Raw genomic sequence first — 22,584 nt, 5'->3', positions numbered from 1 at the left:
ATTGGTCAATCTCGGGTTATGAAGTGTATTGTCTTTTGCAAGTACACATTACATAATATCCACTGAGTAAAATTAAAATTAATTATTAAAAAAGAAACGGGATATTTATTGTAAACTAGACAGACAAAATACGAGTGAAACAAATAAATAACATAATAAGATATAAAATACCCTCAACAACAAACCAATGAATGAGCTTATCAGTTTCCACTACATACTCCTCCCGAACCAGGCTACGAGCGTTACATTATACACTACCGTTGAAATCAGATCTATTGAGTATAAATCGTTGCTTATTGATACATTTATCTATTTTTGTGTATATTTTCTTCTGGCTTCAGTTTCACTAGGTCGTAGGTGTAAAATTGATCGTAAGTCATGACGTAACAATGCTAGTTTATGTTATGACGTCATTACTTACGATCAACTTTATACTTACGACTTTTTGTGAAACTGACACCTGGAGATGGAGGGATTGGGTTACTCAATAAAGTTTAGTTATTTTTAAGTTGGTAAAATTCATTAAGTACAATAAAGTATTAGGTCTTCAGGTGTTATCCAAACCGTATGACATCAAAAAAGGTTATCATATTCCGCCCTTTACTGCAGCTAGATAAGGTATAACACGTATTATTCTTAACAACGACAACGTTGCATTTGGTCTGGGCAGAACTTAATCTACTGACTGAAACCTTTTATCCAAAGTAAGTATCTAGCTTTCATAGTTCATTTATTTTGTTTATTTACAATTCAATTTTAAGTGATGTAACTAAATCGGTGGTATCAGGAAAGTATGTTTGTCTCGTGTGGAGGAGGTCGTGGATTCGATCTCCGTCCGAGTCCCACGGAGGGCTTAAAATTGAAATGCACTTATCCGCTCAGCACGCAGTATGTGATAGGTTAGAGTGAAGAGTTAGAATAATATGTCCAATGGATTGGAATGCCTAACTGTAGACAGTAAATGTAGACATGCGATATAGAAAAAAAGATACGGCTCAGTATGATGGACTAGTACAAAGCAGAGTATGTTCGATTCGTCAATCCTCCTTCTGAAATGTATAAATATCCGACATAGGATATTACATCAATCAAATGAATAAAAGGTCCTATTGCATTGCATTATCAGGGGTAAAAATATAGAGTGCTATCATTATTTGCAATATTTTAAGATTAACAGGTGTAATAATAAAATCCGTGAAAATCAAATCGAAACCACTGTCCTCGATTTTTGTTATTAATTGTGTACATTATAATTTTTTAGAATTAATTGATTATTTTTAATCCATAAGTTCATGATACAACTCTCTGCTGTACATGTAATATTGGACCCCATTTTCTCATTTATGACCTCTTCAGTTAAAGATTACAAACTACCAGATTGCTACACCCATCAAACATGACGCCTACAATATTTGTACTCACTTGAAATGTGACCATATGGTTTGTGGATCAAGTCCTGCTTATCCCTCAGACGCAGCTGTATTTTGTAGTTCACATTACAAGTGTGTGAGGGAGGGAGTGGGGATTGTCTTATCATCAGTTTTAATTTGAAATTTAAGGTTAAGACATTTAAGTTATGTTGTCTACATTGTGAATGCAGATCTTTTTTTTTTCCGCGTAATGGCCATGTATATCAATGTAGATGTCTCTGAATGATATTTCTATTCTGAAGTTTCGATAGAAAAAGTTTACAATTTAAGCCATTTGCGACATCTTTTTCTGACCTACAGGTGCGATAAACATACGATGTGTGTGACCTCATAAAAAACATCTCATGATGACTTAAAAAAAGCGCCAAGCAAAATAGGTTTTGAACATACATGTTTACTTAACGTATTATTAGTTTAAATTGTGACAAAAGACAAAACAATAAATGATAGAATTGGAAATCTAAGACACACTCTGGTAGAGTTTTAGAAATTCCATAGGTTATTTGAAACCATATCATTTTATGTCTGATGCAGTACCTGTATGGGATAAACTTCCCATTTTATGGGGTATGGGGCATTTGGGCATGGAGAATGGGGCAATGTGAATAGGGGGATGGGGCAATGGGGGATGGGGCAATGGGTAATGTGGGAATGGGTAATGTGGGAATGGGGTAAATGAAAAGGGGAATGGGGCGAGGGACTAATTTTGATTGGTCAATCAAACAAATTGTTCTGCCTTTTTTCGCAAAAAACGTACATATCATATTTCTATGACAGCAATTAAAATATTTTTTTAAGAAGATTGTTTTAGAGTAATTTTTAATTATTACAGGTGTCGCTGTTCATTTTTCATTGATATTTTTTTTAGAATTTTAGATCATTATTGAAATTAAAACTGTTCGCATCCTAACAATATGTATAAATGTGTCATTCTTAAGTAATGTAACTGACATCAATATGTCCCAGCCAAACATATGACGCCTATTTTGATTATTGTAACGTTCTAAACCATAATATAAGACCATAAAGGTAATTTCAAGTGTTCGCACTCATTTAATTTGCAAAAAAATATCTCATTTTGAAGAATTTGGTCTGAAATATATGTATCACAGCCCGGACAATTTTAACATTTTTTACAATCTATATAGACTAATAGATATATTCACATTGTTCCCACACATATACTTTGCAAAAATATTTTTTGAAGATTTTTGACTGAAATATGAGTGTCGAAACCACCTACCGGATACTAATACTGCCATTTTTAATAGTTTTAACAACAATTTTGGACCATAATTGAAACTAAAATTGTTCGTACCTGTACAATCTGCAGAAATATGACATTTTGGGGAAATTTGACTGAAATTGATGTGTCAAAGCATAACACATATTTTTGACAATTTTAACATTTCAAACAATAATATATTACCAGTAAGGATATTTTAAATGTTTGCATTCATTCAATTTGCAAAAAATATCATATCTCATTTTCAAGAATTTAATCTGAAAAATATGTATTACAACCATCAACATACTAATGACATAGACAATTCTAACATTTTTAACTAATTTTAGACGTGTAGGTATATTAAAAGTGTTCGATCACATACACTTTGCAAAAATTTGTCATTTTGAAGATTTGTGACTGAAATATGCGTGTCGCAAACCAACCGGATACTAATATTGCCATTTTTATTATTTTAAACAACAATTTTGGACCATTATTTTAATTAAATTTGTTCACACCCTTACAATTAGCAGAAATATGTCTTTTTTGAGAAATTTGTTTGAAATAAATGTATTACAGCCCATATATAAAGCTTATTTTAACAATTATAACATTTTAAACAATTAGTTAAGACCATTAATGAAATTTTAAGTGTTGATACTCATTTAATTTGGAAAAATATCTCATGTTCAAGAATTTGGTTAGAAATATACGTATAACAACAATTAACAAAAACCTTACCTGGACAATTTTAACATTTTAAAGAAAAAATTTAGAAATCAAATTCATTCACAATGTATACATATATCTATATTTTTAAGAATATTGTGCATGATTATTTCTCATGCAGCTCGGAGTGGCGATAATACATGTTAGCAATGCAAATATCGCGTAATTTCGGTAATTCTCGAACTGGCCAGTGAGATCCTAAAATCAATATTGATTGCGCACAACTTTTTGCAACCTTATCCATTATATGTGTTTGATAAAACATTTATTTTACTTTTCCTTTTCGGAATAGGGAAAGGCATTTGACAACGGGAAATAAGTCGATGCAATGGGGGTGAGTCTATGGGCAATGGGGGATGAGGCAATGGGGTATGGGACAAGTGGGAAATTTATCCCAAACAGGGATCGTATGACCTATATGTCTGCTTTCATGTCTTTATTTGTGATTTAACAGTGTACAATAAGAACCTCATTTATTTTAGTTTGCTACCATGAAATTTTGTAAGTATTAGTAAAGTATGTGAACAAAATTAAATTTCAATAACAAAAAAGAGTGTATTCACAAGTTTCGATGTGTTTATTTTTAAACCAATCGTTAATTTCGGATGCACAATGATTCTTGTATAGATCATATAAATATTTTTAATGTATATGAAAATTCACATCAAGTACACATGCCCTTATTTAAAGTCCAAAACACATTCAATTGTTTTGATCTGTCTTTATTTACTACAACCCACAATTCTACTAATTTCTTAATAGAATGAGTTCACCTTTATAATTGTCAGTTTTTGCATTTTTGAAATTATTTTCCCACCCTACAGGTAGTGTCTTTCTACTGTTCTGTAAGCATGGACATTTTAAGGAATTGTATTGTTTTGAATTTTTTTTTTTTTTGTTTTTTTTTTTTTGTTTTTTTTTTTTTTGTTATTTTTTTTGTTTTTTATTTTTATTTTTTTTTTGTTTTTTGTTTTTTTGTTAATTTTGTCTTTTTGTTTTTTGATTCATGAAACTTTTAAGGTAGTTATGATATGATCTATAGGTGGATATATTACCAGAAAATGTTCCACTAATTTTGAAAAAGTTATACTCCTTTGGACTTTGAAATGGGGCATACGCTTTTGAAGCAAAAATAAATTAACAATTAATATAAGATGTTGGTCTATATGATTGTTGCTTGAAAATGTATTTTATCACATACTTTCAAGCCATAGTTTTCTTATTGTTAACGTTATTTATAGATTGAAAATGAGAGATTCTATTTTTTTCCGATATTTAAATTGCAAAAACTATGTGACATATTTATACCGTGCTAGACTACTTAGAGCATATTTGAAACATAAAAATTCAGAAAAAAAAACAACAAGCAAGTTCCACAGTTAAAACCCAGACTTCATAAACAAGATAATGTTACTCCAAGATTTAATTAAAATCTATATAATTTATTATTTCGTTGATCGTTATGGTGAATACATCTGCACCATGAGAAGTACTTGTTTACCCTGAAATAATTTTCCCCATTTACCAAACCCGGACATAAAATTTTATAATCAACTCGGTGGATGTTTATTGAAAAGCAGGCCACGCTTATCCAACCAATGAAACTGGTCCAAGCTCTAAAAGTTTTTAGTGGAGTTTGGTTTATTCATTTCTTTTTATTCCTATATGCGTTTTATTTTTGTCACTTTACTTTGTTTGTTGTGTGTTTCTATTCTGATAATGTTCAGTTTCATTACTATTTGTATCCTACAACACTTTATTTGCTTTAATAGTATTGGAAACATAAACACTAAATTTTAGGAATTTTGTTCAATGAGGGATATTTTAAATTAAGTCTGCAACTTTTCAATTTATAATTTCAGATCAAGGATTAATTATTTGTTGCATTCTCGGCGCAACATCAGGTTTGAATCTTGCCAGAGGTTGAAGCATGCAAATTGATATTTTGTTTGTGTCTGTGGTTTTTTTTTTTTTTTTTTTTTTTTTGTTTATTTCAAGTACCAATACAGAAGGTAAAAGCTAGTCAATATGTTTCGACAAAGCAAAACCGGAACAGAAAAGATAAAATTCACAAGCATTATTGGAAACAATAAAATTCAGATAATAAAACAAGAAGCAAAGTCCCCACTTATAACCTAGGTAAACTTACTTGTTTTGAACGGAGGTAACCATTATATGATATTAAATACAAGTAAGTTGTAATACGATGTATTACATATTCGGTGTTTTCACCTATTCTGTTAAATTTATTTGCTTTCACAACTACCAACCATAGCAGTGACCAAAATAACTTTTTAAAGGAAGACGAAAGTGGAAAGGAAAACTATTACAAACCTTCGAGAAATACAATGACAATACAAAGGTCAATGTTATGCAAGTACCTGTCATAATATGTTTGCAAAATACATAGGTATATGTGTTGCAATGTACTACTATTGTAATGTTTGATAATCATTGACGCTTAAACATGCATTATTCTGTAGCATTGAAATGTTTATCCTGTGACGCCGCGGAAAATGTACATAGCTGTTTAACAAACTCCCTAACATGTGATCATCAACATGAGGTATATCCTTAGCCATTAAAGGGATTGGTGTTTATTGCGAAAATAAAACATTAAATACAAAGGCAAAAAATACAATTCATATAAAGTCTATTAATAATATACTATGAAACCCAACACTGGGTAAGTTGATACTATTATTTACACAAAATTTTTATGTTGTTTTTTTTTTTTTTTTGTTTTTTTGTTTTTTGTTGTTTTGTTTTTGTTTTGTTTTTTGTTTTTGTTTTTGTTTTTTTTGTTTTTGTTTCTGTTTTTTTTTTGTTCTTTTTTTTTGGGGGGGGTCTTGTTGTTGAGCAAACTGTTTTTTATTTTCAGTCCGAATCTCAAAGTAACTTTCTATGAACAGTTAATGGTTATCCAGTCTCTTCTACGACTTTTCCATCTTCCATTTTCATTGTTATTGCCCAATTAGTCATGCCATGAAAAGGAACTGTTTTAAACTAATTTGTTTATTTTGTTTAAGATTCTCATTCCCGTTGAAACATATAATTCGAAATGAACATGTACCACGGTCATCATAATTTTTTGTATTAGAATCATCGAAAAACATTTTCCTAACGTTATGAGTCATTCTTCTTATATTTAATCGTCAACATAATTTGGTGTCCATTATCACAATAATACAATATGTTGTATATTTAATTCTTGTTGAACATATAATGTAATATATTCCTTATACAGAACTGCTTTCTAGATGTTACTATTCTGCCTAACTTTACTCAAGTTTTCACCGCCGGATGTCGAGCTAGAAAGGTTTGTTACAAAGAGTTTCGATAAATGACTTTCAATATCGACTTGTACTTCTACAGAACCTGCTATTAACGTCACATTAACATCATATTCTACACCATTCCTTCATTGAAAAAAAAATATGTTTAAAAAATATTAAGTTTGTAGATTTTTATTTTATTTTATTACATAATTATTTCAAATATTACATCTTTTTTTTTCAATTCTTAAAATCGTAAACTATTATTTGTGACTTGATAAACATACATTTATACAAATAACTACTGTTAGCAGAATTCGCTATTCTACAAATGAACGTATTACTCCCCATACGCAATTCCCATCCCCAACCCCTAATTCGCCTCGTTACCATTTCTCAAACCCCAAATACCATTGATTATTAGGGATTGTTCTTACTTTTATTTTTGACTAAGATATACAAAAAGGAAGTTTGGGACAGTTTACGATTCGTGAACAGGGAAGCCATTTATGATGAAACGTAACCTGTCCCAACGTTGATTATGCAAGCATGATTTTTAACTAAAGTTCTAATGGATTTCTGTTAAATTAAGATTTATTTCTTGCTCAAAGCCTTATTTTGTGTTGAATTATTTGAATTGTTGAATACGGACAAATCGGCGTTACTGACGTCACAGCATCAAGTTAGACTACGGAAAATAACATATCTAGCCCAAAAGAGAAATCAAATTTTATAACTGAAGTTAAACCCAAACAAGTACTGTATGTTCATGTTATCTAGGAATATTATTTTCTATTTTTCCTTTTTCTTCTCAGTTACATACACTCATTCAATAAACCAGATTATAACAGGACAGCAGTTTTAATTATTTTTATTTATTTTTATATTTCATTACATTACGTTCAATAAATATCAACAAAATGAACTTCATTGATATCATAAGTTAACACAACTAAAATGATCTTTTGATTTTGTATGAACTTGAATATTTATCTGGCTACTTCACAGGTATGTGACATCATTGGTAGTTTGTCTGGAAGAAGAAGTGTCGTCGGTTGTGCACAATGTTGTGACAATCCTCCCTATGGCGATGGGACGCCATGTAATGGACATCTTTGTCACCAATGTGAGTACTATGCATATGTACATTGTAACATGCAATATCTATAAATTGTTGTAGGATACTATTTTCGATGTACGTCTAACTCGATTTAACGACGCATTCAATTGTTAACGGAATGTTAAATCTTTGTAAAATATGTTGATGCTGTGGAGGAGTGAAACCAATTAAGTTAGTTGTTAGACTGCTCTATCAGGGACACTATATACCGAAGTTGTCACAAGTTGCCAGAAGTCTCCGAAACTATTTAGCCTTATATTATCTTTATAGACTTACTATACCCTATAATGTTATTCATATGTACAAACAAAGCCCTTTCCGATTTATTGTATTTATAAAATGTGTAATGTATTATACCGGTTTAAGTTTGATAAAATAACACAAGCATTTAACATTTTAAGATGCATATGGCAACGTTGAAATTTAAGTCTACGAGGTTAAAATACTATAATCACATAGAATAGAATCTAAGTATGAGGTGTAGATGGTTGTGATATTAAGACACCAAAGGAGTTGTTTTTGCAATTCATGCTTTGGGTTACCGGTATCTCGGAACATGTATGAGTAATTAGACATTTTCACAATAGAGCTAATTCAAACAGTTACTTTGTATGCATGTATTCGTAAATTTACAGATTCGCAACTTCCTCTAATTATACTTCTAAAATAATTTCATTATAGACCTTTCAGAATACTCAACAACTCCATTTCCATCAGGTGAGAAAGAATTAATGTACATCTACCTTAAATGTGTTACTTTCACGATTCAATGGTGAACGGTCTACTTACATCTGCTATTTCAAATGTTCGAGTAGGAGGGAAATTAGCGCAATCACTGTGTATGAATGTGAACAAGAACTGGCATCTTATGAATAACATTTTATATTCATATATGTATCGAAGTAGAAATTCAATAGTTAATTTCATATAGAAACAGTGAATCAGATAAAAACGTACAACTTAACTAAATCAAAGTAAATTCTGATTTGAATACTTACCACGTTTTAGTAGCTGTCTTTGTAAGAATCATGCAAAACCTGAAAAATGAGATACATCCCCAAAAAAGGCAACGTATTTTTATTTTGTTTTATGGGTCTATATTATGAAAGAGTAATCAAGGGAACCAAGATTATAGCGGTAATCAAATGAATGTAATCCAGGGAAAAAGACAAGACATGGAAAACAGACACACACAACAAAGAACATAAAGTAACTAAAATCATACATACAAAGTAACAAAAGTAAATTAGCAACTCGGACTCCACTAAAAACTGGGAACATGGACCAGGTGCACCGGTATGGTAAGCGTCCTCTGCTTATCTAGAAACACCCGCCGAGTTGTTCATAAAAAGTCAAGTCCGGGGTAGACAAACGAGGAAAGGCAAACAATGACCCGTTGAATAAATCAGTTTTCATGGTGCTGATGGATACATCATAATGATCCACGAGTTCATGATGACGACCATAAAACTTCTGTAGTGATGACTTCAATCTTGTAGCAACATAACCCTGTTCCATTATTCATTCAACTCTGTCTGCTCTTAGGATATAATGATATAATCAACATTGAAAATACAATAGATTCTCTTGTTTTGGGGTGTTATTTACAGAGTTATCTCTCTTGTTTTTGAAAATTACAGTGCATTCTATGTAATGTTTATCTCCTAAGAACACGGAATATATGAAAAACTTGTTGTTAAATCACTATTTGCTATGACAAAATATCAAAAATAAAAACATGTAGGCTTTTTACCTATAAATCACATTTTACATGATTCTCAGCTGGAATGCTAGTTAAGCAGTTAACCTTCTGCTATTGTGTTTTTTGTTTTTGTTTTTGTTTTTGTTTTTTTTTTGTTTGTTTGTTTGTTTGGTTTTTTTTTGTAGTTTTTTTGTTGTTTTTTTTTGTTGTTTTTTTTTTTTTTTTTTTTTGGGGGGGGGTGTTCGTTTTTGTCTTTTTGTGTATTATACGGTTTGTTGTGTTTTCCTGTTTGTCTTCTCCGTGGATTCTCCTGGTTTATCACTATTCCTTAAATATTGTTTTCATTTTAGGGGAAAATGAAACAGGTATGTAGTACTTATGACCTCTGATCTTTGTGTGGATTGATCTGTAAATCGTGCGCCATGATCAAAATTGTCCTAAAATGGACATTGAATAAAGCAAAACCAATGTTCTTTTATATTTAATGCCATTTTATGTCATAGCTCTTCTTATTTTCCTGTGTTTACTCGTCAGTTTTGAGTTCGTGTGTGTGTGTGTGTGTGTGTGTGTGCTTATATTTTATATATTTGTTCTTTCGTACTTGTGTGTGTGTGTGTGTGTGTGTGTGTGTGTGCTTATATTTTATATATTTGTTCTTTCGTACTAAACTAAGACCTTCCTTTAAGCATTTCTTTTCATTTTCGTTTGAATTCATCGTTTATGATTCACAGTTTGTCGCGACCTGATCAATTGCCGTTTATATCTTCCCGAGAGAATTTGTCCACACGATAGCACATACAGACCATGGGCTGAAGTTAGATGCATGGCCTACTGTGGTTTTTGTGATCGTAAGTCAGTTGTAATGAGTACAATATTTTATTCTTCATATGTAATGCCATTGTTTTAAATTACTTTGGTGTCTATTATAAGAATACAAGTTATAAAATGACTAACTTCACAAACTTGGTAGTATGAAAATATTTAAGATGATAAGCGAGGAAAGCAATTTTTGTACATTTGTACTTTATTTATGCTAGCCTTTGGCGAGCAATTCATGATCTGTTTTAGTGGATATTTCTAGATTAAACCTATTTTAATGCTAAAAATAGAAAATGAATTGGACACAAGTTAATACAACTAACAAAGGTCTTCTTCGAATATTACTTAAAGAAATACAGTTTGCATAGCAAAAAAATATATAAATTCAATTTGATTTGCTATCAAATACCAATTCATACAAAAATAACATAAATACACAAATTACAGTGTGCGTGTTACGGTGTCTACAAAATAGCGTTTATATGGACTATACGAAAATATATGACGGGGAAAATTTAGAAAGACCTTAAATATATGTACATCAGACACAGGATAATAAAGGTGGGAAAAGAAAGATAAAGGTGAATATTGTAAGAAAGATAGCAATCAATGCAAACTAAAACGTTCCATTTGTATGAATGTTTCATTGGAAAGTAAATATTTTCGCAGTTTGATCATTGGATGAGGAAGCATCTCTAAATAAAAGGGTTTCAATACTAAGGTCATTGATAAAGTTAGAGAGTATTTTTCAATATTTCTCTGGACTCTCTGTATCTAAGGCACTCACAAAAAGGGACATTAAGACATTGACTCGGAACAGATCTGTATCTAAAGAACTTGATCGATGACAAAGTCTTGTGTTAATTATTTTAAAAACAAGATTTCCATCAAAAAGATATGATGGTGATTTAGGATACAAATCGGCAACATTAGCTTGGAGAGAACTTTTAAACTTTAAAAAAATGAAGAACTTTGAAAAGTTTTCTGTGTATTGTTATGTCTCAACCTCAAAGGCTTTCCTCCCCAGTTTGTTTATTGCATAATTATTGAGGTTGTATATTGTTAAGAGCGTGTCCATTTGTTGATATAGCACATACGTCACCCTTGCCCTGTATCAACCATATCCATAACTGTCAGGAATATGGCGATGACTTATGTACCAACCCACTTTACCGTTTATTCAGAGAAGATAATTGTCGAAAATTCTGCGGACTATGCACGCGTAAGTGTTTCCTGTGTTGTACGTCTTATGTCAAAGCTTTGTTTAAAGATCCGAGTTTTAATTTACTTTCTTTTAATTAAAATGTGTGTTTTACTTTATTGTGTTCGTTACATGTGCATGTACATTGTAACATGTCTTGTTTTCAGACATGTCATAGTTTTGGCGCTTCAGTATTATCACGCCGATATCGTTTAATCAGTGTAAGGACCGATGAATTCAACTATCGTTCTTACTGTAATTATTTCTAGTCCAATTTGTGTAATTCTAAAACAGACAAAGATACAGTGAGATTCTATGTTTTCAATTTGCAATAAAATTAATTTAACTTGTAACTTGATTTTTTACGCTGAACTTGGTGGACTCGTGACAATATTTCGTCAAACATATCAACAATTCAGGATTATAGGTCCTTCTTTCCATCAAGCTACCGTACATATGCAATTAGTTATGAAAATATCTTCCGAAAAGCTTCCACTCTTTTGGCTACTAAAATGTATTACCTATGTAATGTAACGCAATGCAGCGATTTGTTCTTAATTTTAGACACTACGACGCATGAACCAACCACCGGTTTACCTCTGAAAAACACTCTTCCGCCGGTTAAAGGTAAGTTAGTTGAATATTCTCTAGTTTCACCCTCATTTATTCACATATCTACAAAGTAACAAAAGTAAATGAGCAACTCGGACTCCACTAAAAACTGGGAGCATGGACCAGGTACACCGGTATGGTTAGTGTCCTCAGCTTTTCTAGAAACACCCGCCGAGTTGCTCATAAAAAGTCAAGTCCGGGGTAGACAAACGAGGAAAGGAAAACTATGACCCGTTGAATAAATCAGTTTTCATGGTGCTGATGGATACACCATAGCGATCCACGAGTTCATGATGACGACCATAAATCTTCTCTAGTGATGACTTCAACCTTGTAGCAACATAACCCTGTACCAGAAGCCTATTTGTTAGAGTTCAAGCGCGATACAAAAAGTCTGCGTAGTTTCGGCAAGCTCTGGCATAACGTATGAGTAAAAACCTTTTACTTTATCATTTGGTTACGGGGAATATTAAACATGCACAATCCCGATTTATAAATGAAAAATGTGAGTATAAGGATAGTGATAGACGCTCACAAATAACTCTGTGCACATTGTGCGTTTTATTCCCTTTGTACAAAAAGTGTCTTAATACGTCAGCTATACCAAAGATAATATGTTTTACTTTGTAGGTTCTACCCAACTCCTGAGTTAAATGGACAGATTTAGAACACAAAGCATTTTTGTGAACAGACATTTAGATAAAATAAAATGTGTTTGACACCTTTGTACAGGGAAATTACAAAACAAATATTGTTTACTTCTGTAATGTAAAGGAATATTTATCAAAGGATCAAGAGTAATTTCCAATATATAGTAGCACAATGATGTTGTTTGGCTTTAAAATAATATACGTTGATTACATGCCATTCGACATGTTTAAGACACGTTTTAAAAACTACCAAAAGTTTCAGTGTATTATGCCGAAATTCCGGTTGCATTTTTCATATTACTTGTAAAATAATTGATGATAACAGATCAAATAAAGTATTATTGACTAGCGTTCGAATATAAGCCTAAATATGATAAAAACTGTCAATAGAATATAAAATACAAAGGTACGCCAATACGGAATTTAGCCGTCCAATACGGCTTTTACCCGTCCAAACGTCATATTGGCCTGGTTACGATACATATTGGCCTAGGCCAATATGCCGTATTAAACTAGTTAGGTATAATTGTTCAAGGTTTTCCATATTGGCTGAGTTATCGACTATACTCGGCGTCACATAAATAACATACTGTTAAAATTTGAATAAAAATATTTTCTACGACTTTATTGACACCTATCGTCGTTTAAATTGTCTTAAATGACTTGCTCATTCGTTTAGCCAAACGGCTTCTCCCTAAACATTGAATCGTTAAATTCCGGTCAGATTTTAATTCTTGGTGCCAATATTTACATTGTAAAAAGTCGGCCATGTTTACAGTGATCGGGTTGCTAGGAGATGTTGTTTACGTTTAAATGGTTTGTCCAAAAACCGAAGAACCCAGAATGCATTTCGGCGTTATTTCGGATATCTCGGATTTATTTTACGCGAACAACATACAATACCGAGAAGTTAATCAAGCAGACGATTGTCACCGGAGTTCGACAGGAACTTACGAACTTCGTTTGTAAACAAATCGTCCCGTAGAAACCAACATGGCGGATATTAGTATGGGATTTCCCCGTAAGGATTTGTTACGCATGATTTAAGCTAAAAGCGACTTGTTCAGGGAGAAGCCGTTTTGGCTAAACGAATGAGCAAGTCATTTAAGACAATTTAAATGACGGTAGGTGTCAATAAAGTCGTAGAAAATATTTTTATTCAAATTTTAACAGTATGTTATTTATGTGACGCCGAATATAGTCATAATGGATTTTGGCTACGCCTCAGTCCAATATGGCTAGCCTCGGACCAACAACTACGCCAATATGGAAAACCTTACGCAATAATACTATAGTATTCTATCTATTATTTGTTTTCCTTCTTTTTTGCCAAAGTACTGTTACATGGTCTTAGGCTAAGGGTAAAGGCCCTTAATTACACATAAAACACATAAAATGGCCAGGCTAAATAAGTCACCCGAAATCCAATTTTAGTTTTGAAAAGCTCAAAAGATTTTTTTAAATTATAGATGGGTTTTATAGTCTATACATCGGATAGCTTCAAAATTCTGATTCAACTCATATCATTCAAACACTCTTAATTCAACGGCTTGCCGTCGTGCTATTTTAATCTAAATTTAAATGTAGTAAATATACAAAAATGAAGCATTTAAGCACTCTAGTTTGAGCAAGTTCTTATCATCCAGACGTGCATTACGTGCATTTCATCTAAAACGTCGGAAGGTTTGACATACGGAAAGGTTATCATAGACCGTCTAGAAATCCAAAGATAAGAGTATTGCAGACCGTTCTTTACTATTTTCTTGTAAGTAATTTTGTTTTTTCTTTGTTAGAAGTATATTTTTCAATAGTCTACTTCAAAGCATATGTACATCATTTGAATCTAACACTTTAAACCTGAACAGTTTCATATTGTAATAATTAAGAAACCGAAATTTACTAAAGGAAAATTTTGTTTACGTAAAAAATTAGCTCGAGGTAGAGGTCCTTGTTTCCCTTTTATTAATAACGCTTAAGCGAAATTTGCTTTTACTATTTCTCTTTTTCAAACACTTTAGAAAAAAAACATCATGCCAATTATGATATTTTTGCTTAAATCCCTGTGGTGCAGATCAGACTTTTATTCTTATTTGCAGATTATGCACGAGTGTAAGTTATTTCATTAAGACCCAAAAAATTGTGAAACTTCATTTGTGATAAACATTTAAAGTATGAAATTTTCATATATATTTTTGTATAAAAATACAAAGACAAAATATAACAACAAAATATATTGAAAGGCAGTTGTGCATATCAATTATAAAAGACAACGCAGATAAAATCAAATTAGGAATTTGAAAGTCAAAGTATAAAAGCTTAGCACTTCAAAATAAATAAAATAATAAAACACACACAAAATTTCAAGGCACTTTGCATGATTGGTAGGGATTGATGTTCTATTGAAACCGAGCTGCTAATGTCGTGTCCCGGGAATCCATTACGAATCTACAAAAGGTTACCGTGAACGTTAAACCTATATTCATTATGCCAGGCATATTTGCTGATGTAAGAGAAGTTGAACATGAAGGTCTTTTTCATGATTTTTTCGTATTTCAGCAAAAAGTTATCTGATTATATTGGTTGGCTTCATAAGTATAACATCAGGTCTGTGGTTTTATTACTAGTTTTCAGCTGTAATTTAATTGGCTATAAAATATTTTTAAAATGCCGATTTACCATCAAATGTTTATAAATGTTACAAAAATGATGAACATTTTCTACCCGTGAATAATGTTTTGGCTACGACCTACCTTATCGTTATAATTTTTTACCTTATATAGCAAATTGTTATCTGCTTTGAATGTTTTCTTTTCTTTCGCCGGAGATGACTTTAATCGAGCTACATCATGATGTGTGGTGTCTCAAGAAGCAGGAAGTTTTATCCTTCACGAGCATCCATCTCCGCGTAATTTCGATTGGGTTTGTTATGGTTGGTTTTTGAATCTTCTGGTTCTGTATTTAGTATTAAAATTGATTTCATTTAATCTTGTTTAATTCGTATGTACCAGTGAATTTTGTCTCTTAAAATGTAGATTATGTATATGTAAATTTGTAAAGGTGCTTCTTTTTATTTATTAAAACCAGCATTAGAATGCTTGTCTTGTCAATCAGCAGAACATTTAAGAGAATGTGAGAATTCAGTCATTACATGTAATAGTCAAAATGAGGTAAGTTAAATATTTTCTTTAGCTTAAGGAGGTAGACCTAGGGTAAGGGACATCACTCTTTAAATCAGCGATAAGTTTGTATCATATTCAATTTCACCAAAACCTGTCAAGCTTTATTTGAAACAGAATGAAGTCAGTCCAAGTTACTTTAATGCTTACATGAGATGATGTAAAATGGTGAATACAAATGTTTGAATGATCTGTAAGAGTTGTTTCCCTTAACCTAGGTCTTCCACCTTAATTATTTCTTAACGTTTTGTTGAATGTGGTTTTGGTTATAGACATAAATATTCGTTTTCTTTATCATTTCATTGCATTTTCATTTGTTCTTTACTGTTTACTTAAAAAACATATGCTTAAGTGTCAGTCCCTGTAAGAATCAGGCCGTGGGTGAAACGTGGTGTGTAAAAAAAAACCACCATCACCATTTCGATTGTTTAATTTGACTATCTTCATCATCAGAATTAGGGAAAACAGACAAGATTTTCCATATCATGCTGGCCAATTTAGTTACAATTTCATTGAAATGCACTGAAAATGAACGATTCAAGGGCAGATAACTCTGTCAAATATCTCATTTTTCTAACATTCTATTGAAAAATTTCTGAGCTAAGCCAGTGATGCAGAGATTAAATAATGGTCTTTTCGAATAGAGACAGTATCCTTGAGTGATATTACATTGTACATCGTCAGATTGGTTGGTTTTTGGCATGCATGTTTCTGATTTTTCCCATTTTGCCTGATTCTTACAAACACTTACACTTAAGTTACTTTCTTACCTCTATTGTGTATAAACAATATAAATGTACTATTAAAAAAACAAATTTATTGTATAATTTGAAACTATTTAAAAATGAATAAGTTATGAAGGGTAAGAACCCCTAAGATTTGTAAATCTATTAAATAGTTGTATATCTCATTTTTTTTCTCTTGGTATTTATAGAACTGCTTTCTTGATATCACCATTCTGTCAAATCTCACAAAGGTCTACACGGCCGGTTGTCGAAAAATACAGGTATCGTGATTCAATAATATGAGGATATATAGTATTAGATATGTAAATGCAAATCAAGAAGAGAAACAAAACACATAAAACCAATAAGATATTGTGAACTCTTGAAGGTCGCTGTAACGTATTCAATGAAGATCTGACTTTAAACCAGACAAAAGCTTATGATGAATGATTCCTGCATTTTTAATCCGATACATTGTTTTGATTGGATATCCCTCGAAAATAAAAGTGATTATGAACGTTACCCACTGGAGATACATTCATTGATTATTTTGAAAAACGATGAATCAATTTGTATGTTACATGGAATCAACAATGTTTAAATATTGTGGTTAAGGATGAAATAACGTTTTACTCGACATCAGTACACGTCCGTTATTGATTAAGCCATATTGTTCTCATTCGTTCCATTCTCGAGGCAGAGTTGACTTTTTTATTTGTTATGCAAAATTTAGAAAGAATTTTATAAATCCGTACGAGAAATCTCATTGTAATTCCGCCATTTTTTGTTGTTTAACGCCGACCAAATTCTTTCCTCACAAGTATGTTTTTCTAACGAATTAGACTATTAACAAGCATTTCTATGGAACGATACTCCTAAAAAGCATTTTAGGCCCTTATACATGCGGTTGATTATTGTTCTGATCAAACTACCAAAAAAAATAGTCGTGATAAGATACCACGGTGCGGTCTGTAAATGAAACATTATGATGCCATTGGATTTGAATAATTCAAAATTTATGGAGACGTCCCTTTTACACTAACGATCGAGCCGGTAGTTCTTATACCTTAAATATCACCAGATGGCAATTAACTTATGGTTTTATTTCTATTTCAAACTTGAATGGTCCGAAAATTATGGGTTTTTTTTAAGTATAACTCAAAATGTCTGTATCAAGATATGTAACATGATGGGTAGTCTGTCTGGTAGACGAAGTGTTGTTGGTTGCGCCCAGTGTTGTGACAATCCCCCATATAATGACGGTATGCCGTGTAACGGGCACTTGTGTCGCCAACGTGAGTATCACTTTGATGATTTAATTTCTAAACCAATATAAGATATAAAACTCCATTCAAAACATACTTTGAATTTGACTGGTAAATATAAGATAGGCCATTCAAATATACATTACTATATTGGTTATTATCTAAATCAATGCAAATTTAACGTATGATATTAGGAGCACTGAGAGCCCGAATTCAGCCTGACAGGAAGTTAACCGGGGGATATAACCTGGTAAGCTAAATGGGTTACATTATGCGTAGTTAAAATTCCAGCCGGCAACCAGAATAATGCTGAGTATTGGAACTTCAAATTTCATATGTTCAGAAATCACATTTATTTTTTTTTTAATTGTGAAGATAAATTATTCCTAGTTGATGTAAAAATGTAAGGCATAGTTTCTTTTTACAATGTCAATATTTTCGTGCACCTTTGTCAACTTACAGGTTATACCTGCCTCATATTACATTTATTACAGATTTTACTTTGCCCTTCTCTTTTCTTCTTTTCAGATCTTACCAATATTCAACAATCAACTACTCCACGAGGGACAAACGGTTAGCAGAAAGCATTTTTATAGAGAGTAATTTACAGTGCATTGTACTCATTTATAAATTAAACTGAATCGTTTTCTGCCGCATAGTTTAATGTTTCAGTGTGTATAGACTTGTGTTGTTTCAGAAAAAATTAAACATATTGAATGCATTTCATCTATATTTCTCTAAGAAAAAACTTGTGGTGAAAAGTTAAAATCAGTCATTAAAGATCGATCTGTTTGTTGTTATTAGTTTTTTTATAAGATTGGAATAACAGCGATGTACAGTATTTCGACAATTGATTGATTAATTGTTGGAGTTTAACGCCGAGCAGCAATATTTCTTTTACATGTATATTCAGGCGATGAACATGAAATGGATGATAAAATATGAACATAAAAAGATGGTGAAATTTTTTAGATGGGATGGGACACAAGGATAATGGGGTAGACAATTTTGATTGCCACTGGAAAAGGGAGAGGTGGGTATGGTTGGACTATTTAACCCCCGGTGCGAAGCCCTATGGTTCCTACTTCTAGAAAATACCACAGCAGGGTTCTTTAATGAGCGAGGAACGTGGCATCTTTCCTAACATGTTGCATCATTATGAATTAGGGTCAGGTTTGTGCTTGGGACACACAACCTAGTTGTTAGGTGGGCTGTATTTTGACGAAATGGCATAACATTTAAGGTCTCAACCCGTTACTATATGTAAAAATATCAATAAAAAAACTTTTGTTAGTTTAGATTTTATCTTATCGCAGATATCCAGGATATGACTACCACGTGTTGCAACGCTGCGAAAGCCGACTGAATCAAGAACATTATATTTGTTCTAAGTAATGAATGTTAAATTTGGGTTTTAAAAGTATATCAGATCTTTAAAAATGTACTATGTTTCAGACTGCGTTGATCTTACTAACTGTAGACAATATCTCCGTGAGCGCATATGTCCCAAGACCAGTACATACAGACCATGGGCGGAGGCTCACTGTAAAGTGTATTGTGGAATCTGTGATCGTAAGTTTTCAGCTAACTATTTTTAACTTAGAATTACCAAGTAATCTAATTATGTGATTAGTTGTTAGATTGGTTGGTAGGAAAAGTAATTTTTGGCGTGTTTTTATTTATTTATTTATTTATTTATTTATTTATTTTTATTTATTTATTTTTATTAATTTGTTTATTTGTATCATTTATTTATTTATTTTTATTTCTTTAATTATTTCTTTATTTATTTATTTTGTTGTATTTTGTTTTTATTTTGCTTCCTTTTCTTTTCGGTTTGGTTCTACTTGGAATTTGTTGTTTGCAGCTCACACACCCATCCCACCCTGTAAAAATGAAATAACTAATTGTAATGAATATGGCAGCGATCTGTGCACTAATCCATTGTACAGACTGTTTAGAGAGGACAATTGCAGTGAATTCTGTGGACTTTGTGTTACCGGTATGTACCAATGTGTATGAAAATAAAAATTATTGGATAAAAACTACCGTCGACTTACATGTAATTGAGGAAGAGCTCTCGATGTCAATCTTTACAGTGTCTGGTGAGTTGGGTATTGGTTATCTGTAATGGCAGTTGATCGTAATTAAGTATATTTTGTAAGAATCAGGCAAAAATGGAAAAAAGCAGAAACATACATGTCAAAAACCCACCAATCCGGCAATCTAATATCACTCAAGGATAGTACCTTTCTCTATTTGAAAATACCATAGTAAGATCGCCGCATAACTGGATTTGCTCAGAATTTTTTTTTCAATAGAATGTTAGAAAAATGAGATTTTGACAGAGCTATCTGCATTTTTAAATGTTCATTTCCAGTGCATTTCTATGAGATTACAACTCAAATTACAAAGGTGATAGGGGAAATCTTGTCTTTTGCCTTGATTCTGATAGTGCAAGTAGTCAAATTAAAATTTCGAAACGGGGGTGGGGGGGGGTTCATACATGTACTTTGTTTCACCCACTGTCTGATTATGATGTTATAAAGAAAAGTATAATCGCATGTCCAAAATGTCAATTACATGTGATTGGAATTTGATTAATTACATGTATAAACAAGAATTTACAGGTTACATATATTCCAATTACAAATGGGTAGATATTAAGTGTAAAAATGTTTTATTCGAAATAATATTTTCAAAAGAGGCCGTATGACGTGTTGTCGTGGTTGTACATTTTCACATGTACGCCCATTTAGTTTTTACATTTTCTGATAGAGCAAACTCTCAGTTATTCAAAAGTAAATGTATTCATATATGGTAAATATAGTTTATATATGTTTATATTACATACAGATATTACAAAAAATAATAAGATTTTGAAGAATATTTTACAGCCAAAGTCACGACGGAACCTGTTCACACAACTACTACTTCACCAACAGCTAAAACATCGACAACTACAGGTAGCGAAACAACTGGTAAATCCATTGCTGTCCGTCTTAACATACAATGTATATCGATCATTTCGGGTCGATTCATTCCATTTACCTCCAATCGGTGTTAAAAATGTTATTCACCACCTTTGTCTGAAAGGGTGAACATACCGATGGACAATCAAACCTGAAAAAATAGTATATTTTCATTTTCATCTTTAAGTAAGCCAAAAGGTTTAATATCTCTCCCTCCCCCACCCCTTTCTTTCGCCGGAATTTTTTTTATCATTCACAACGTGCAACCCTTTATCTGCCAACAGAACCTAAACTTTATATTTATTGACTAAAGTTCGAATATAAGCCTATATATGATCCAAATTGTCAATACAATACAAAATACAAAGGTGTGCCAATACGGGATTTAGCCGTCCAATACGTCATATTGGACTTATTAAAATCCATATTGGACTAATGTATTGGAGTAATTAGTCAAAGGTGTAATTGCGTACGGATTTCCATATTGGCTGGGTTATTTGTCCTCGGCTAGAAATATTGGACTGAGACGTATTGGATTATTGAAAGAATTAGCACATAACAGCACGTAACCCCTTTTCTGAAGTCCCACCTGAACAGCCTCAACAACCCACCATCTCACCCCACCGCTCCCCGTCCCACCTACTTCATAATCTCTGAATTCAATGTGCGTAAAAGTCGAAAAAGTAAAGTTGTTTTTTTTCCTGTCCGAGGTACTTCAGTAGCTCAGTTTACTTTCGCTCGCTGATATTTATCAAGTGAGGTGCCACACGAAGTACATACATCCAATTTTATTTACAGAATATCCCCCATTTATTCAAGTGCCATCTTGTGAAAACTACATAAGTAACTGTGACGCATATGGTGACAACCTGTGTATAAGTCAAATGTTCATGTTATTTAGAGAACGAAACTGCAGAAAATATTGTGGACTATGTGCAGGTGAATACTATTGAAGTCTCCTCTTTAATTTGTCAAAAAAAACAAGTAATAAAGTACTATTTTAAGGATAAAAAATACGAATTGTTTTGCGAACTTGAATACTTTCAAAGCTGTTTATATCATATATGTAAACTTGGCATGTTGCTGTCTAAACCCATTTGATTTGTCAACATAAACTGCTAGGTCTTTGGTCGACTAAGGTTAAAAATATATTTGAACTGATATTAAAGTGTGCCTGGTTTATAAGGTTTTGGGATAATATAGCGTTCTGTTTATACAGGTTTTTTGGATAATACAGCGTTCGGTTTATACAGGTTTTGGGATAATACAGCGTTTGGTTTATACAGGTTTTTGGATAATACAGCTTTCAGTTTAAACAGGTTTTGGGATAAAACAGCGTTTCACGCTACAATTCATTGACACGTCTCGTGTATTACAAATATCTAAATGAAGCCTAATCATTTTTTCTGATACATTTGTATTGAAATGTCACTCCATTGTTCTTCTTTACAGATCTGATCGGATTTCCATATCTTACTTCAGTAAACAATCATAAGCATAACGACAGAAATGTCGACTAGACTTGAGAAGCATCCAAAACAAATGAAAAACATGTATGACAGTCGTAAGCTATTATTAGAATGTTCAAATGATGGAAGCGTAATAAAACCTATACTTGAAATTGCTTTGTTTTGAAATTGTACATGGAGTTTTAATTAATTATTTTAACTAATTTCAATC

The 22,584-nt window shown here is 32.1% G+C and overlaps 1 protein-coding gene across 1 annotated transcript; it reads left to right on the top strand.

Moving 5' to 3' along the window:
* Positions 1-580: 580 nt before the first annotated feature.
* On the top strand, positions 581-22,525 carry LOC148607516 (uncharacterized). The gene is made up of 20 exons (XM_088543538.1): positions 581-704; positions 3,870-3,888; positions 5,250-5,291; positions 5,871-5,953; positions 6,635-6,706; positions 7,671-7,788; positions 8,464-8,499; positions 9,835-9,849; positions 10,216-10,332; positions 11,394-11,525; positions 12,069-12,131; positions 15,851-15,933; positions 16,877-16,948; positions 17,845-17,962; positions 18,461-18,505; positions 19,388-19,504; positions 19,800-19,934; positions 20,830-20,913; positions 21,703-21,843; positions 22,357-22,525. Exons 2-20 carry the CDS (start codon positions 3,879-3,881, stop codon positions 22,422-22,424), a joined length of 1,551 nt encoding a protein of 516 aa, XP_088399664.1. The 5' UTR covers positions 581-704; positions 3,870-3,878; the 3' UTR covers positions 22,425-22,525.
* Positions 22,526-22,584: the final 59 nt, after the last annotated feature.

This window comes from Perna viridis, chromosome 9 (assembly GCF_037379345.1).
Source record: "Perna viridis isolate PV_CMFRI_1.1 ecotype Kerala chromosome 9, ASM3737934v1, whole genome shotgun sequence".
NCBI classification, from domain to species: domain Eukaryota; kingdom Metazoa; phylum Mollusca; class Bivalvia; order Mytilida; family Mytilidae; genus Perna; species Perna viridis.
The sequence above is the reverse complement of the archived record's forward strand: the minus strand, read 5'-3'. Positions and strand labels throughout refer to the sequence as shown.

Excerpts from the sequence above, each read along its gene's own strand:
- LOC148607516 (XM_088543538.1), top strand. Across the intron at positions 5,954-6,634 it reads CATGTGATCATCAACATGAG|AACTGCTTTCTAGATGTTAC; the intron begins GTATATCCTTAG and ends TTCCTTATACAG. Across the intron at positions 18,506-19,387 it reads TACTCCACGAGGGACAAACG|ACTGCGTTGATCTTACTAAC; the intron begins GTTAGCAGAAAG and ends ACTATGTTTCAG.